We start from the raw sequence: 18608 nt of genomic DNA, 5'->3' as shown, positions 1-18608 counted from the left end.
TGTGATATACCAAGTCGATTCCGGTGAATGAATAATGATTCTTAGACAAACTAAAACAAGTAGTTTGAAAAGTCATAAATTTTCTTAAGCTTTGGAACACACACACACGCAAATGGCTACCTAATCGACTCCGTAAGCGCAGCTTTAAGACAATAGAAATGTTTTCAAATGTGAAATAATCTGTCCATACATAAATAATCGATATTTATATAGGAAATAAGGGGATAAGGGTCGAAATAAGGTCAGTCCATCTTAGGACTCAGTGATACCGATGGTGCTTACAGTGCTAACTATCAACTTTGTTGCGTGCGCTCCTTACGTCGTTGCAAATCATCCGTAATTTTCATCTTACAAAGCTTGTGCCAAAAATTAATGTCAGAATTTCCCAAAGTGGTTTGAAATAATACTGTTTGTTTTGTTTTTTATGCTTGGTTGTTTTTCTTATTGTTTTACGTTTTGTAAGTCTGCTGTGACGGTATTGTGAGTGATTAAGAAGAAATATAATAAGTGTCCTGATTGAGGCATATGCCCGTGACTAGAAACGAAAAAATTAACATTATCACTAAATAATAAAAATGTTACGAAACACAAGTCTGTCATTTTCTTTACAATCGCCGAAATGGAGGCAATCAGGCTGGAGAGAAGTCTCCCGTAACGTCACGAACTAAGCCAATACATCGTCAAGTTGTCCTAAATTTCTAGCTGGGAGGAACGTTCGAACAGTAATTTTCTCGGATAGACAAAGCAGTGCGGTGGGTTGAAGTAAGAGCGCGAAAGATACCTATTTCAGTCAACGATAAGATCTTGGAAGAGAGGACATAAAGCCGCAAGGGTTGTTAAGACTGTTTTAGTTTTCACATCGATAGCCCAAGCCTTACCACACTGCGCAGCGAGTGATCGGGCCGAATTACGTCAAACTGGTAACTTGCTAGGAAACTACTGTTCTTAAGTATCGAGTCTGATTTCAACATCTTCACTCCTTCATTAACCTCACAGCGTGGCTCTCTCGTTTATTTCAACTTCAATCAGTCTGGTGTGAATATACATGAACGGTCATCTTATCTGATAAGATATTTGTAATCTCCGAGAACAGCGCGCTCAACTTTAACTTATGTAACATCCCTGACCAAACAAAAGACCATTGTTAAGCTCCTTTATCCTCAAAGATTGAGGCCAAAAACAAGATTTTACTCGCGACGCGTCATTTTAACTGCATGAGAAAAGCAGATCATTTCAAGATCAGTTTTATCATATATCCTCGTTTTGAAAGGGAGTCTTCGGGTTTCTCGGAAATGGCCTAATGAAAAACGTGCCTGCCGTAAGTTCATTAGCATGTTCAGGAAGGTTCGTCGCGAAATAATCTTATCTGAAGATACCCGAAAGGAAAACAATACGACACGAAACTAAACGACCACTCCTTTCCGGTAAACGTAAGGGCAGAAGACGAAACTGTGATGACGATATTAGTTGAAAAATGTCTTGTATTTGAAAGCAAGGCAATAGCTATGCCTCTTCCTAAATACTGTGCTAGTTAAACTGTTGCATCTTCTTCCTTGACAACAGGTTTTCTATCTTTTCCTTTCTTTGCCTTCGCACTGGTCTTTCGTAGTGATCTCAGCAAAACGTAGTTTGAATATTTTGTGAAGCGGTAGGAGACAAAGGGAATATAAAATGCTCTGGAAAGTCGGTGAGATCTGCGAAAAGAAAGAACAGAGTCGTGTGAGACAAGGAAACTTGTTCTACCGAGGAGACTTTTGGTCATGCAGAGAGAAAAAGTTTTGGCAGGAGCTGGTCTGCTTAAGCTTACTAGGAAAATATTTAATCAGGGCTCAGTTGTTCAAAAGGCGAATCACACAATCCAATGGATGAATCACTATACACTGGGTAAGTGTTAAAAAAACGTCATGCAATACCCACCGGATAGAGATCTATCTAATAAATGGCTTTGTCAACCCTTCAAACAACCGGGGCCAGGTTTCTCTCTTTTGACTTTCAGCAATTTTCAATATAAACAGGTAAACATTATCAGAGTGCAGGAAATTTTTTGAAAATGTCAAGAAGTCACAGAAGGCTACAACACTAAGTAGCATGGTAAAAAGTCTCCATTCATCCAAGGATACCATCGACAATATATTCAGGTATGTGAAGCTACGAATTTAAAACTGTCAGTTAACTGCGAAACCGTGGAGCTGCAAGTTAGGACAACCACTTAGATGAAACTTCGCCCACCTTTGTAGGTTAACATGATCCGATTTGCATTTTGGGTCCGAAAAGTTTTAGACTATCAGACCTCTAACACGAGAGGAGTGACAATCAAATTTTCAAATAAAAACAACATTTCACAAATGATCACACTGAGAAAGGCGAAAGAAGTAAATTGCAAAATAAGCAAGGAAACTCTTGATCCTACTTGCTATAAGTAGTTGTTTTCTCAACCACGTGAATCAAATTAAAGGATACTAATACAGACTCTCTGTTGGCCAAGGCGCAGACTCTGTTGATACTGCAAGCGGTTAACGCATGTCAAAACGTCAAACAACTTATGTTTTTAATCAACCTCAAATAACAGGCTTATCGAAGTTCGAGATCTGACAACGCAAATAGACGTTTTTTACTTTTCTTTTTTAGTACGACTGAACAATTACCTACCTTTCTGCATCCAGAAATGGCTTCTGAAGCACCACTTCCCAGTCTTTGGTTCGTTTCACAAAGTTTGGTTCAAGTTCAGTTTCCCTTTCTGTTTCTAAATCCACGAGGAAGTCACATTTTGAGATGGACATCTGCAAAAAAGCAAAAAAAAGAGTGAAGGGCCTGGGCACACCAGGATTTTTAACAAGTTGCTGCCACAGGTCTCTGTGTCGAACAACCTTCTGTGTTTCTTACAAAACAAGTCGCTTCAACCCATTTTAGCGCAGTAATCGCAGCACGAGTACAAAACAGTTTGAAATAACGCGAATTTTTTCAAGGACAAAATTCTATCGCGGGAAAAAATATTTTCACAAAAGTTCAACTATTGAGACGTTGTGCATCGCGTTGCAGGCACTGATCCACGCGAATCTATCGACTTTAAGAGGTCCACAATACAAGGTAATTCAAGCTAGATGGACTTTGCGTGGCAACTCTCTCCACGATGAAAAAATTTCGGACCAGGAAGAACTGAGCGACGAATAACGAACAACTGGACCCTAGTGTCTAGATACTTACATATCTTGAAGGCTCCTCTTCATTCATGTCGTTCATATGGGTTGGTATAATTTTTGTAGCGTTGCGTCCGTCAGCATAAGGCTTTGGTAACTGACCTCGAAACTCGGAACGAATAAACTGTAGATGCCATCTATGACGAGGACAAAATAAAACGGATGTGAATTTTATCATAAAAGAAATAATTCCTTTCGCTTTAGTCTCAAAGTGACGGGCCAAAGCTGACAGATCTCAAAGTAGTCGGGCTCTAAAAAAACCCTCCGGGTGAGGATTGGGCAAAGTACTTCACTAACTTTTTCCCCTTTTAGTCAGGGATGTCAGATCGCATTCCTTGTGGTGTTCTTTCTGCTGATTCATTTATTGCAGCTTATCATCCGCATGTAAAGCTACAGAGAGCCCACCAAAATTAGCCTTGTTCTCATCATGCGGCTCCGTACATCAGATGGCGGAAGACCCAAACTTGTATTGTGGTGTTTCTGAGTTCCAAGCTTTCTTTCAACAATTTCTCACATCAGAATTTTCTTTATTTCATTTAACTGCGAGCAAAATTGGACTACTTGAAGTAGCTCCCATAATAACAACAATTACCTTTCCGAGGGTAAAAAAAAGCTGCTGGGAAATCTGTACCACTCCTTTCCAACACACAGGTTTATTTGTTTGCCCTGAGGAAGGGGCTCCTCAAGTTTAGACGACATATGGTTCAACTCAATAAACAGGTCCATCGGTGCGTGGTAACCTAGACAACCAGAAGGAGAGTGAACAATCTTCAGATACGGTATCTGTCTGGAATTTTTCGAAGAACGATCCCATGTAACTACATATATGCATTTTTGCGACTCAACTGTAGGAAAATTTATTTCTAAATCCTTGCAAATACTTCTAAACATTATGATTCACTGCCTGGATTTGGCATGAAAAATAGGGTTTTTTTTCAATACAATGATTTGCTTTATGCCTGCAAAGATAACATTCCACTGTCACCTTGGTGATATAAGTTCAAGATATTATTGAAGAGTAAAAAAGTAAAGCCATTTCAAACCCAAAGCTTCAATCTGTTTCAGAATATAATAGGTCTCTGATGCTGTTTTATAAAATGTTGTGCCGCATAAGCTTTTGATGTTGTAGTTACTCTCGCCGAATAACAACTATACATTCGAAGACGGCTTTTGGTAATATTTTTGGTTTCCCACATGGCAGTTATTAGGAGACGGCGATAAATCGAGAAAGTTCGTTGGAAAAGGGAACATAATTGCACACGACAATCTCGAAAGGTGACCTGGGTTGTCAGTAACAAATAAATTCATCAAACCTACGATGCCTCGTCCGACCTTTCTCTTAATTAGCATTGCCTTGGAGCCGTGACCTAAAAACTACCCACAAAACCTTTCGGTGTTGTTGCGTGAACTTTTATGCTTTCTTCCGACAACTTTTCCAAGAACAGCTGTAGATGACAGTCATTTCATGGATATAGAGAGGGATCTTAGATTGTCCGAAGCCTTCTTCCAGTGTCACACAACAATTCAACAACTCGTTCCTCCGACACTGGCCCATTAGCACTTTGTAATTACACTGTGTCAGTGAAGGAGATCTCACCATAATAAAGAGCACTTGATCTTGACAAAGACAAAACTGAGAACACTACACAAGCAGAGACTGCAAACCATGTGGAAGAAGCCGAGTAATGATGCCTGCTTCCGCTAAAGAAAAGCCCATGGAATAATTTCTGTAAAAGATACAAAAAAAATGCATGACGAAGACGCTGCCTTGCGTCATTGAAATGGTTACCTCAGACCTTTTTTAAGGCCTAACCAACACACATTCCACAAAACACATTCCACTGGCTGAATACGTAAAACAATTTGAGAAATTAGTTGCGTTTGTTCTCCTCTTGCAGGCGTCCTTTCCAATGAAAAGAAAATAAATAGAAACGAAGTATCATCTTTGGAGACTCAGAAACGAGTTTCCCTGACCCTTTCCTGATGTGGCTTACAGATAAATACTGTTTTCAGCACAGTAGTGACTGATGCTGAAAGGAGCTTTTACACGTGGAAAGGGAAATATAAATTTCAACAGACAAAAATAATTAGACCGCAAGCTAGCTGGAGAACAAGTTACTTTTTTCCTTCGCTTTAGTATGAGTTTGAAAAAAAAGTTTTAATGTACTTACCTGTGAGTTGGTAAGCGTTACAGCTCCGAATAAACAAAAGAACGGATAGATTGGAAACAGAAATCTTTCCTCCTATTACGACAAAAACGCAGACATATCTAAATCATCATTTTTTGTTATGAATTAGTTACCAATACTAGTTACATTTAACAAGGAAAGAGGAACAAATGTCTAAATCTCCTATTAAGAACCACATCATTACACAGTCGATTTTGCAGACAGTGATTACTACATTTCCTGCTCACGACAAACCTGTGAATTGTAACTAATTTTCCGCTTTGTATGTTTGAATACACGTTTCCAGCTGGGTAAGTGATTAATGTCAGTTTGTAGTTCAACTTAGACAACGAACAATTCCTCCTTATCGGCGAAGTTCGTCGCGTGAATTAAGAAAATGGAGATGAATTGATGTTAGCACGCCATGCAGAACGGCGCTTTTTTTTTTTACTTGCGCGAAGGCTTCGGCGGAAAGGAGGGATTGCACGAAGTCCGAATGAAATTGCTTTGTTTTCATTCAAATTTTATTTACCAAGTACATATTCCCAAACATTAATGAGTAATCTAGTCCCAATACCTTATGAGGTCTTGTGAAGAAAATTAGAATCCAAATGTACATCCCCATAAGTGAAAGCCAAATTGGTAACACTGACGACGGAACTAAAAAAAGAAGGGAAATCCATCAGTTCTGATGCATGTTATAAGAAGTTAGGGAGAGTTTTCCAGTTAATCATTGCAAAAAAGGGACTCAAATAAGACAGAAAACACCGAGACGATGGGAATACCAAAGTTGCTATGATTGCAGTTTCCTTGGAGACAGGAATCACAGCGCGAAATTACATATGTTTCGTTACGAAGTAGCTTCCCTTGACAAATTAAACGTTATCACTGAAATGTTCCCCGCGAATCTTTTGAGAAGCGCAAACTTTCTCTAAATTTCGGAACTTACTAACACCCCCAGTGAATTATTACGCGAAAGTTCAGACGGATCCAAACAATAGTTGCCTCGAAAATTCGCGGAGATGTCGCCAAAAGCTTCGTTTCGGGCATAACTTTTGCACCATACGATGATACCCTGAAGTCTATCATTATGGTTTATGTCATATAGCGATGATCTAAAATCTTATTTTAAAAACAACTTTTGTTCATATACATTTCTTTTCCTGTGATTTCCCAGTCATCACCAGTTTAATAAAGACCTGTCAAACAGATTATTATCTGGTTAATAAATCACGTTTAACACACAATTAATATGAGCATCAAAACACACAAGGGTCGTGACAGTATCATTTTCATGTTCCCCTGACATGGTCTCAGATTTTGCCAACGACAATAAGAAAAAAATTACTGTTTGTTAATCTTTAGAGACGGATTGAGAAACCTCTAAGATCCAAGGAAAAAGCATTTTCGATCAATGTCAGTATCTTAACAACTGCACCCTTACCCATTCCCTACCCCAACAATGTTCATGTTGGGTTAGGGCAGGGGTAGGTACTAACATTGATCCAACCTTTCCTGTGCAATGCTGGATATTCCACTCAAGGTAAATAACACCATACGTTGGTGAAATCTTTTTCCATTTGCAGGAAATTTTGCGGCAAGCAGACACCAAAATTGTGACTCGGACTTGTGGAAAAGTTTTGCTGCAATCACAGCTGCATTATTGTTGCTCGTTCAAACCTTCTCAGTCGAACAAAGCGTGCATGAACTTTCAAAATGATTAAATGTCAAGTAAAATTTATTTCACGCTTTCACGTATGCAGTTATCAACCTTATCAATAAGGTCTTTTTGACCGTTCAAGTACTTACACAGGCAGGTAAAGCGAGCAGCGCCATAGGAAATACAATGTTGAAGTTCAAAAACCCATTTAAGAAGTAAAACGACCACGGCTCAACGCCTGTAAAATAAAAGTAACATATGCCACGTCATCTCTCTAAACAAAAAATATTTCTGAAAATGTACAGGCAGATTCATCCTTGCAAAGGTTAGTCTACAATTTTCTCTTTCTCCCTCTCGTTTTATAAATTATGGGTGATATTAACACAAACTGTCTTCTCCCCTCTTTTCTCTTTACTCGGACCGAGAAAATGTTTGCGCTTTTAGGTAACAAAAGAAAATAAGAGCTTTCTAAATTCGCATGTAAATTTAGACTAAGCCCAAGGTGAAGAAAATTCACGGCAGATTTCCTACTCTGTATTAACCCTTTGGCCCCTAAGAGTGACCAGCATCTAATTTCTCTCTACAATATCGCCTCTGAATCACACATTAATGTCATGAGAATTAAGGGAATGATCACCAGGTAAAGAAAATCTGGACTGTTCAACAAATTCTCCTTGTCTGCACCTTAGGACACGCATAGAGCACAGAGTGGAGAAAATACATACTGATCTCAGGGTGTAAAGTATCGACATTTTTGCCAGGCAGACAGTATTTAAAGCACTGTTACCTGGCTCCTTTTAACAAACTTAACCATTTATGTTGAACATGTATTGATAGACGACCCACAGGAAATGGCTGGTAGACCGCTTAATACAGGTCTCACAGAGTAGGGTATGTTAACCCTTTAACTCCCATGAGTGACCAAGACAGAATTTCTCCTTACAAGATCAATACAATATCAACCAGATAAGTGATAAGAATAAAGAAAAATATCAATTTGGGGATAATTTGTTGGTCCATTACTAAATTCTCTGAACTAACATTATAAGAATTGTATGGTTGACAGTGAGGAGAATTACAAATTTGATCTGGGAGTGAAAGGGTTAAAAATGACAAAAATTGATAAAAATCACTATTTTATGTCATAATTGACAACTCAATGCACACAGACTTGCTCAGAGAGAAAAAAAAAAAATGTATTTAAGTTTACTTCAAATATTATGCTTAGTTTTATGGATAGTCAATACCAGTGGAGAACAATGCAAACAGGCCAATGGGACTCAGCAAAAGGCGAAGGGGTAACAATTTCCAAATTTTGAAAACCAACTGCATGACAAATAATACAGTGCTGCTAAATATACATTCCAATGTATGTATGTATTTCAGGAAAAACCACAATTACAATTATAACTCAATTTTGCCAATCAGTGAGCAAGACACATTACAGAAATTACTCTCTTCCCATCCATACTCTTCCAGACACATTCAAGATACACAAATCATTGCACTTTTACTCTGCACGCAATGCCATCCATCAAACCTTACCATAGAGGCTTGGGCCACCTTTGCCAAATACATTGTACAGCACAATACCTAGGGGGGCAATCACGGTTTTGCCATAGAAAAAGGAATCAATATACACTAATGGTCCCTAAATGAAGAATAAATAAAGAAATAAACATTAGTTACAGGTATCATATTAAAAGTTTCGATCAAATGTCACATTGTACTATAGTATAGTTATCCAATACAAAAAGGCCCCCGTTTGAGCATCTGCAGCTGTGGCCAGCTTCTCCCAAGAGTTAACATTCCCCCCTCCCCACTGGCTTGCCAGCAGAAGGTCCACAAAGTGTTTGGCATGAGAAATGAGAGCCCTCTCATTTTTCAACCTACACAACTCACAGACACGTGAGCAGACCATAACATAGTTTATTATATCTCTCTATTAGTACATACACTATGATTGGTCAATTTAGTGGGGCATATTTAACTGTACGGCCTGCTAAGTTCAAAAGTTTGTTTGAATTAAAATGTTCTGCCTCTTATTTGAACCAATAGATATAATATACATCTTTACTAACCTTGTTTTTTTGGTCAATACTGTAAGTGATGGAACATGCAAGTTATGGCTCAAGCACTTTGCACTTGGGCCATTTTTGCACCCATCCTGGTGCAAAAAATTTGGTCCATCACATACAATACAGACATCAAATTTGGCGAGAAGGAGATATAAAGTGATGACTCATACACACAACTCATTAAAATGAACATACATAGGTACATTGACATACACTGTACATGAGCTCAAGGGAAAAACTAGAGTCTATATTGAACACTGAATTTTGATCACATTTAATAAATAAACATAACAGAAAAGATGTGCATAAGATATCTTTGCGGTACTCACCAGAAATACTATAAGCGATATAAGGCATAATTGTATAAAATACATTATTTTTCTTTGACGTACTATGATGTCCCATGCGATAGGAACTCTGAAACAATACAAGAAAAAACAAATCAATAGAATCAAAACAGTGCACTTTTAATATGAACTTATCACTGATATTTCCAAGGAAACTCAGACTTGCAGTGAATTTCTTTTCGATGAAATTGAGAAATTGTAAATTTCAAACCAAAATTCATATATATTTATTGGCTTATTTTGGTTGAGCTGAACAGGAAAATATTTGGCCCTTAGTCACAATGCATGGACCTTGTTGCTCTTTGTCTGTACATCATAACCTTGAGCCAAATGTTTTCCCCTTCCTGCCCTGCTGAACTCAGTCAATAAGCATTTTAATACCATTACATGAGCATCAGTACCCACCCAAGAACTGCACTAAAAGGCCAACCAATCAGGGAACCAGCTGCTGTTGCTAAGACAGCCACCTATGATGGAGATAATACATTAAGCACTACAGTATAACAAGACATTTTTAGCACCTTTGTCATGTTGTCTCAAAATTTTTTAAAGCCTGGTAATACTTTCAAACTACAGCTTACATTGCTATACACAAAATGAATTATTTATTTTTTTCACTAGTGTATCTTTGTAACAATACATGCAGTATGGAATCAAACACCCTTATTTTGTCTGGGTATGACCACTGAACAGAACAATGAACCAAACCAACCATTAAACCCACTTCCTTCTGAAGGGTAGAAAAGGCAGGTTCTGATTCCATTTAATACATGAATTTTAGAAAAAATTCACCCATCATCTGTAATTTTAGCAGCATTTCAAGCATTGCAATTTAAAACAGTACACTTCAAATCTCACCCCATCTTGCCTTTCTGTAAAATTCACGCACCAAATATTACAGTGAATTTAAATTTGGGCCTAATCAGATGCCATGTTTAAAATCTTTACCTCCCTCCCTCAAAGTATAGTCCTGTAAAATAGCTATTATATCACAAATAATTTCAAACAAATCCTCGTCTAAAGTCCAAGAAATTTAATATAGCAGAAAGTCATCAAAAAATTCATACTTCAGTTGAGAGGGAAGTATCAGTGATTTATGGATTAAATAAGAGGCTTATTAAAAATCATATATCTTATACAAATATTTATTTCAGTCTAAACAGTACCTGATTGAACAATAATTCACTTATTGAGTGATAAACATTCAGTAGCTATAAAAAAGAAACTAAACATTATTTGTAAACACTATCATAAAAAATTGTGTATCCTGATAAATAACTTACTGCATAATTTCCTGAAAACCATCCTCCATAAGATAAAATCACCATGTACATAGCAAACGTACTGGGTAGGAATGCTTCGAGGAACAAAAAAAAAATTATCTTAGGACTACATGTAGTAAAGGAGCAGTTCAGATCAAGATCCAAAAGACTAACATTTGATTCTAGTGCACTAACCCAGAATTACATCATCAGTGGTAGAGCTCTTTAGTCTTACACACTGAGTGCAAGACTCATGCAAACAAATTCATCTTATGCTCTCACCCTGAAACTATAGGTGATTATTTCTCATGCATTCCAGGTATGTGATTTAAACTGTTGATTTTGAGACAGCAAACTCCTGCTTCAGTTAAGAACTTATGAACTTAGTTAACTTTCTAGATATAATTTACTCCTTATTCCCTTTTTTAGCTGGTTCAAACACTTTCAACAATGGAAATTGTCATCCAGAGCAACAGTTACACCAGTCAGTAGGTTTAATTACAATTGATAGTTCACAGGTAACATGGACTCCCTCCATGCACACTCAGAGTACAGGAATACCAGCCTGTCTTTCTTTTTTCACAATATTCTGGGTTCCCACTCTCCCCCCCGCCCCAAATCCAGGAAGGTGATGGCTACAACATCACACAATCGACCACTATGCAGTTGAGATCTCACTCACTGCCAGCAATCTGCGATGATTTAAATGTACCGGTATGCTTTAATTTAAAGTGTTTTAAATCAAAATGATTTATTTTTGAACTTGTAAGTGAAAAAAAAAAAAAACCACTGGTTTCCAAATTTTGAATCAAAGCATTTAATCAGCATTTATACTCACCAGCTGCAGATATAAACATCCCAGTACTAAAAATCATAAAAACAACAGCTATTCTTGCAACATGATTCCCAAATTGTTTTATTATTCCACTGAAATCATAAAACAAATAGGGACCATTAATACACAATTACTGTATTACAAGTGTAATATCCAGTTCACCTTTACCTTTACAGATTATGTAACCCTTTAACCCCCAAGATCTGATTGTTAATTCTCCCCTCTAGCTGCTACACATTTCCATGTAAATTAGTGACAAGAATTTGGTGTTAGATGTAAATAACAACTTCTACTTGATAACTTGGGTATTCTTATTACATGTTTGCTGGGTAAAATATGGATATTTTAGGGAGAAGTTACATGTTCATCACTTCTGGGAGTTAAAGGGGTAAACTTGCGCTACCAATTCAACCTCAAAAATCAATGAAAACCCTGATAAATTCAAAGCAGTTTACTTTCACACTTTTATTACACAGAAAAGAGAATTGCATTAAATGTGACCATCAAAATGAAAACTGGCCACACTTGATAAAAAGTGAAAAGGCATTAGCAAGTTTGAGTGTGAATCATTGTTTAACCCTTAAAATCACAACGTCCGATTTTTAATTCTCCCTTCTAGCTGCTCCCCTCTCTCCTATAGCTGCTGCAGACTTCCTTGTAAATTAGTTATGAGAATTTGGTGTTTGATCAAGACAACAATGTCTACCTGATAAGTTTGAGTATTCTCATTACCTGTTTGCTGCATAATGTATTGGATATTAAAAGGAGAAGTTAGATTTCAATCACTTCTGGGGGTTAAAAGGTTAAGCCTTCATTGGCCTCTTCACTCTAATTTATAACCCTTGACCTCTCACACCCAAACATCAGTATGCATATTCTCCATACTGCTCTCTATACATTTCCTATGGAACTGACAAGCAGAATTTGTTTGACAATCAAGAGCTTCTTTAAATGGCAATCATTTCCTTAAGTTTATACTTGTGCAGGAGAAATTTTAATTTAAGTAACTCTCTGGGATTGAAGAGTTCATAAGTTTATTTCCAAGAAGCTCATGTCAACTTTTTTCATGTCTTATGCTCCAGATGATAGTTTTACTTTCTTTATGTGCATTGTAAGGAGTTTAGGAGCCAACAAGCTAAGGAGTCTGGCCAATTGTAAATTTATGTATAGAGCCCTAGACACACTAGGTGATTTAATAAGCTTATCATAGCGATAGGGGAAGATCTCCAAATATACCTGTTGCTTTGACTGCAAATTTCTTCAAGTGCCACGAGTAGGGTTTCAACATTGACAACATGTGCCATATGAATGGCTCATCTCAGCAAATGCTGATACACTCAACTAATCAAGTTGAGCTTATGAATATTAAGAGTATTAACTCTCTAACTCCCAAGAGTGACCAAGACAGAATTTCTCCTTACAGTATCAAATGAATACAACATCAAGCAGACAAGTGATGAGAATAAAGAAAAATATCAATGAGGAGATTATTAGTTGATCCAATACCAAATTCTCCAGACTAACTGTATAGAAATTGTATTACAGACAGTAAGGAGAATGACTAATGACATCTTGAGAGTGAATGGGTTAACAGAATCTTTGGTTTCATACCTGTAGAAATATGTCTCACAAGCTGCGCAGAATATTGAAAGAGCAAATCGTAGAAAATAAAACACCAGCAGCTAAACAGTAAAGAAATGATAAGAAAACACAATTGCATGTGAATAAATATTCCTTTCTCCCACATTTTTCTAAGGATGAGGGAGACATGGTAACCTAATGTCAAGTTTTTGCTAATGAAAAGCATAAAATATGAGGTTTAGGTCTTAAACGCTCCAGTGCAAATTGGTGGTGAAAACTTTCAATGACAAAAGCTTGTAGTTGTAGGATGGCATTTGGTTGGAAAAAATAAAATAAAATAAAACAAAAAAGGAAAAAAAGACAGAGAGATAACAAAAAAAATGAACAAAACCAAACCAACAGGGTTGAAGTTAAGAAATTAAGCTGCCAGCTGAAATTTCAAGGTAGGTAGCTTAAAAATCAAACAATTGTAAGTGTTTAACCACAGAAGTACATGACCATAACTGTCATGCTTTACCAAGTTATCACTAGCAAAAAAACCCAGCCAGTGATTGTTGCTTTTTCATGCACTGAACAACACTTTTTCTGTCTTTCTTTTTCAATCTGAGAAGTCTTCCAACATGCTTGAACCTCAAGTACCAACACTGTCACTGACAGTTTTCCTGGCTCATTTAAAAGCATATCAAAAATGCTGCACTGAAAGAAAACTTACCTTGTTTGCTTCAAACACTTGAATCTGTAGTTTCCCAGGAACAGTGTGTAACAACAGATAAGCGTATGACCTAATGGCATACTTAGGTGAATATTCCCAGGTTTGAAAACCAGAACCAAACATCAGAAAGTGCATCTAAAACAACCATCAATGATGAATGTTAGTAAAACAAACAAGACTGTAACAATAGACCATTTTACAGTTGTGCATTTATTGCTAAGACTTTTATTTGAAGTGAGTGAGGATAAAGGTGACCTTATTGTGATAAAGACCAGTACCTAGTTAGCATGATAACAATTGAAAGCAATTTACATTTGAAAAACAGCAATCCTGTATGATTTCCTGTATGTTTCATTAAATTTGATTGTTGTTGATGTCAAATTGCAAGTACATTTTGGAGTATACAAATTAATTTATGACAAAACACCAAGAACCATCACACCTGGAGAATATTTCATCAGCATACATACTTTTAATAGAAATAAAATATTATTCAATTCATTGGTTTAAGTGGAAGCAAGGCAATGGACAAATTATAAATAATACAATGCAAGAGTAAAATATATCTGTGAATTTTGCAAATGAATGTGGTTTGAAAGCACTGGTTGGTTATCAACTAGAAAATAAAATAGGTAGGAAAATGACATAGACAAATTTTGAAAATCTGATATTTAATTGATGCTCTAAACATCCCTTTCCAAAATTTGTTACAGCAATATATTCAACAATCTTTATCACCATGTTGCTAATACCAGCTACCAACCGGTTGATTCACTTGCCCACAGATACAGCTCAATGCTTTCCTTGTTTGAAATCAGTATTGAAAAATTGGGCAATTTGTCTCACATCGAAAGCTCAGAAATATCATAATAAAGAGAATGGGCTTGTAATCTAGGGGTCCTGAATTCAGGCCCTTCACTCTGCTTCTCACTGGATTTGGTCTCAGTTGTCCTGAGTTCAACTCCTTGCTTGTAGCTTTGTATGAAGCTACACATCACTTGTCTGCCTCCAACCAACTGACTGAGGTTTTTAACCCTTTAACTCCCATGAGTGACCAAGAAAGAATTTCTCATCACCAAATCAATACAATATCAAACAGAAAAGTGATGAGAATCAAGAAAAATATCAGTTAGGGGACTATTAGTTGACTCAATACCAAATTCTCAGAACTAACATCATACGAATTGTATGGCAGACAGTAAGGAGAATTATTGATGAGATCTTGAGAGTGAAAGGGTCAAACACTACATTTATTCAAAATGATTCCTTCTTATTGGCCCTGAAAAACCCCATTTGGGGAGTGATCAATAAAGAATACATAGAATTACATACAAGACAATTTGGTTTAATCAACTGAATTCACGACATGAATTGGTTGCCTTTAAGAGTTTCAATCTAAAGCTGACATTTCAAGTGTTACTCTTTTGTCCTGACGTTTCACTCTAGTAAAGAACTAATCCTAGAAATTCTAGCTTTAAAAGACTCCTTGTGATGGCTAATTTACATTATCAACTCTATTGATGAAACCAAATAATCTTGTTACACCCCCATTCAAACAGCACCACAGTTTCTTTAGAAACTTACCCCCTTCATACATACATGTTGTATTTGACCCTTTAACTCCCTGAAGTGATTAACTTGTACCTTCCCCCAATAATATCCCTATAATAGCCAGGCACCAGGTAATGAGAATACTCAAGCTCATCAGGAAGTTGTTATCTTGATCTAACACTAAATTCTCATAGCTTATTTACAAGGAATTGTCTGTCAGATACAGGGGAGAATTTACAATCTGATCTTGGGAGTTATTAAGGTTTAATACCAGTGATCAAAGAACAAAGCTTCACTATTACTCACAGGTTCCCAGTAGTTGAATGTCTCATCACAGTCTGATATGTTACTCAGAAATGCCGAACAAAATCTTGCTGACAGTAGCAGTTTGAAGATTGTATACGGTCTTGGACACCACACAGACTTATCTGGTTGTGAAAGTTTCTTTGTTCTAAAAGGCAAAGTTACACATTGACAAATTAAAAGTTGTGGAGGCAGTGTGACCAAGTGGTTGCAGCACTAGGCTTGTGATCTGGCATCACAGGTCCAAGCCCTCCACCCTCTGTTGATCATGGGATTTATTCTGATCTCAGTTGCCCTGAGTTCAGCTTCTTGTCTTTGCTCTGTATATAACCAACTGGTCTGCCTTCAGCAAGTTTGAATTAGTAACCATTTCACCCCTAAGAGTGATAATCTTTTAACTTTCCTTATAATATCAGCCCTGAATCTCAAATTAAGGTTGCATGTATATTCTGGAAAGGATTTCCCACTAAAAAAAGCTCTTGATTGTTAAAATATTCCCCTTGTCAGCACCTTAAGAGAGGTTTAGAGTCTCACTATCAGAGGTAACAAGTATTATTTAGGAAATGATTCCCAACTGAAAAAGCTCTTGATTGTTAAAAAAATTCTTTTTATCAGCACCTTAAGAGAGCTATGGAGTATCACCCCTGAATCTGAAATTAAGGTCACAAGTATATTTAGGAAATTATTTCCCACTAAGAAAGCTCTTGATGGTTAAAAAATTCTCTTTGCCAGCATCTTCAGAGAGCTATAGAGTATCACCCGTGAATCTGAGATTAAGGTCACAAGTATATTTAGGAAATAATTTCCCACTAAAAAAGGTCTTTATTGTTAAAAAATCCTCCTTGTTAGCACCTTAGGAGAGGCATAGAGTATCACCCCTAAATCTCAAATTAGGGTCACATGTATAATTAGGAAATGATTTTCCACTAAAAAAAGCTCTTGATGTTTAAAAATTCTCCTTGTCAGCATCTTAGGAGAGGCATAGAGTATCACCCCTGAATCTCAAATGAGGGTCACATGTATAATTAGGAAATGATTTTCCACTAAAAAGGCTCTTGATTGTTAAAAAATTCTCCTTGTCAGCACCTTAGAAAAGGTATAGAGAACAGTATGGAGAATATACATACTGATATTAGGGTATTAAGCATTAAACACTTTGTCCATTGGCAATATTTGTTTCATTTTATTTTTACTAGCCCTGAAAAGTCCTCTTAGGTGAGTAGTCAATTAATGATGTTACTCTTTTTATAATTATTATTATTATTATAAGTATAAAAATTATTATCATTACAAGTACACTGAAGCTATACTGTATGAGAATGTAACCATAAAGTGAATTTGATTCAATTATAAATGACAGAAAAAAAATGTTACCATAGGTGATTATTGTAAACATGACATTTCCAAGATTTGCTCTTTGTCATATTTTACTCTCACAAATTGTCTCTGATCCAGTAGTAAGACTCATTATTAACCCTTTAACTCCCTGAAGTGATTTACTTGCAACTTCTCCCTATGAGACTCATACATAATACAGCAAACAGGTAATGAGAATACTCAAACTTATCAGGAAGAAGTAGTAATCTTGATCTAACACCAAATTCTTGTAACTAACTAATGAGGAAATGTGTATCAGCTAGAGAGGAGAATTAACAAGCACATCTTGGGAGTTTAATGGATTGAGGGCCAAAACTTCTAACAAGGAAGAAAATTTGCTGACATTTTGTATACTGAAATATGAAATTGACCAAAATTGTGAGAATTTAAAACTTGAGTTACATCACAAAGATGGTAAATTTTGGACTTAGATGTGGTGTGAATAAAGATGTAAAACATTAATTTTCTTAAGGGTATGACACAAAGAAGAATCAAAGCCCCCCTTAACAATTCAAATACTTCAAGGTTAGAGGCTATACCAGACAGGACTCTTTTTGTTTTGTTTCGTCTTTTAGGTTCCAATTTTCTTCTTTTTTAAGTATTGATACAAGATATTTGAAATGGATTAGAGGAGTATAGAATTTTTTTTTTTTTTTAAAGAATTGATTGATATTATCAAGAAACAAATTTAGCTGCTAAGCTAAACATTCAAGAATAGGCCTTGGCTTATGACCTACTAATTCAATCTTCCTCGCTTTCCTGGGGGATAGTTTTTAGTTCTGGAAAACAAACGCATATCTCACAGGTCGTTTATATGTCTCTCGAATGCTACACTGTTTTACAATAAGTTGACCACAGGAGCATTTTAGATTTGAACAGGGAATCATTTCAAAAGAGGAATCTTCCAAATATTGTAGGAGGACGGAGGGCATAAGCCATGACAGAAATGCTTGAATTAGTCCAAACTTCCTCGGCCCTTAGTCCATGTGCCTAAGCCTGTTTCTGGCGCTGATAGTAATGCAGCTCAAGAGTTTATCCCAAGAAACTTGGCGACAGCACCTGGGAAGTTGGTGATATCCCTTTAAGCTCTGTTTTGATTCGCATCTACATATTTAAATCCTAAAATCTACTTTGTAAAATGATTTGCATTTCAGGAGAGGAGGAAACGAGGTTGATTTCCTCAACGTCAAGGCACTGGTGGAAATCGATACCCAAAGAGTTTGGTCTCAAATCAGTAATCGTAACAACGTTACCGCTGAAGATTAAGATCAGCGTGCGAAACGAGAGAATAATAAACATCAAAACCCAAAACTGCTTACAGATCAACATCCACATGGCTTGTGGAGTCGGAAGTGGCTTCCAAACTTGAAGAAACTGTTCCCGCTTTCTGTCTCCGAGCCGCCATGTTGTTTATACGACCACGAACAAGCACGTGCCACTCAGCGGATAACCTATAAAAAGCTAAATATCACACTGTGTGATTGGACAGTTGTGTTCCAAGTCGGGCAGAAATTAATGAACCAATCAAAAAATTTGT

The 18608-nt window shown here is 36.7% G+C and overlaps 1 protein-coding gene across 2 annotated transcripts; it reads right to left on the bottom strand.

The window, feature by feature from the left end:
- Positions 1-984: 984 nt before the first annotated feature.
- LOC131774134 (alpha-1,2-mannosyltransferase ALG9-like) lies at positions 985-18482 on the bottom strand. Of its 2 annotated transcripts, none has more exons than XM_059090153.2 (18): positions 18391-18482; positions 15698-15842; positions 13841-13975; positions 13159-13229; positions 11551-11639; positions 10734-10807; positions 9856-9917; positions 9433-9520; positions 8571-8676; positions 7175-7263; positions 6519-6564; positions 5943-6025; positions 5369-5440; positions 4795-4924; positions 3790-3937; positions 3205-3334; positions 2650-2780; positions 985-1694 (listed from the first exon to the last, which is right to left on the bottom strand). In XM_059090153.2, the coding sequence occupies exons 1-18, from the start codon at positions 18474-18476 to the stop codon at positions 1532-1534; spliced, it is 1848 nt and encodes a 615-aa protein (XP_058946136.2). In that variant the 5' UTR covers positions 18477-18482; the 3' UTR covers positions 985-1531. The 2 variants fall into 2 exon arrangements, with proteins under 2 accessions (XP_058946136.2, XP_058946137.2); XM_059090154.2 differs by having other exon boundaries at positions 9496-9520.
- Positions 18483-18608: the final 126 nt, after the last annotated feature.

The sequence above is a fragment of the Pocillopora verrucosa genome, chromosome 6 (genome assembly GCF_036669915.1).
Source record: "Pocillopora verrucosa isolate sample1 chromosome 6, ASM3666991v2, whole genome shotgun sequence".
Classification (NCBI taxonomy): Eukaryota; Metazoa; Cnidaria; class Anthozoa; order Scleractinia; family Pocilloporidae; genus Pocillopora; species Pocillopora verrucosa.
The sequence above is the reverse complement of the archived record's forward strand: the minus strand, read 5'-3'. Positions and strand labels throughout refer to the sequence as shown.

Coding starts and splice junctions, on each gene's coding strand:
- LOC131774134 (XM_059090153.2), bottom strand. CDS start 18,476: ATGGCGGCTCGGAGACAGAAAGCGGGAACAGTTTCTTCAAGTTTGGAA. Junction 5,441..5,942: donor TCTTCACAAGACCTCATAAG/GTATTGGGACTA, acceptor TTGTCGTAATAG/GAGGAAAGATTTCTGTTTCC. Junction 1,695..2,649: donor CCATTTCTGGATGCAGAAAG/GTAGGTAATTGT, acceptor TTCTTTTCGCAG/ATCTCACCGACTTTCCAGAG.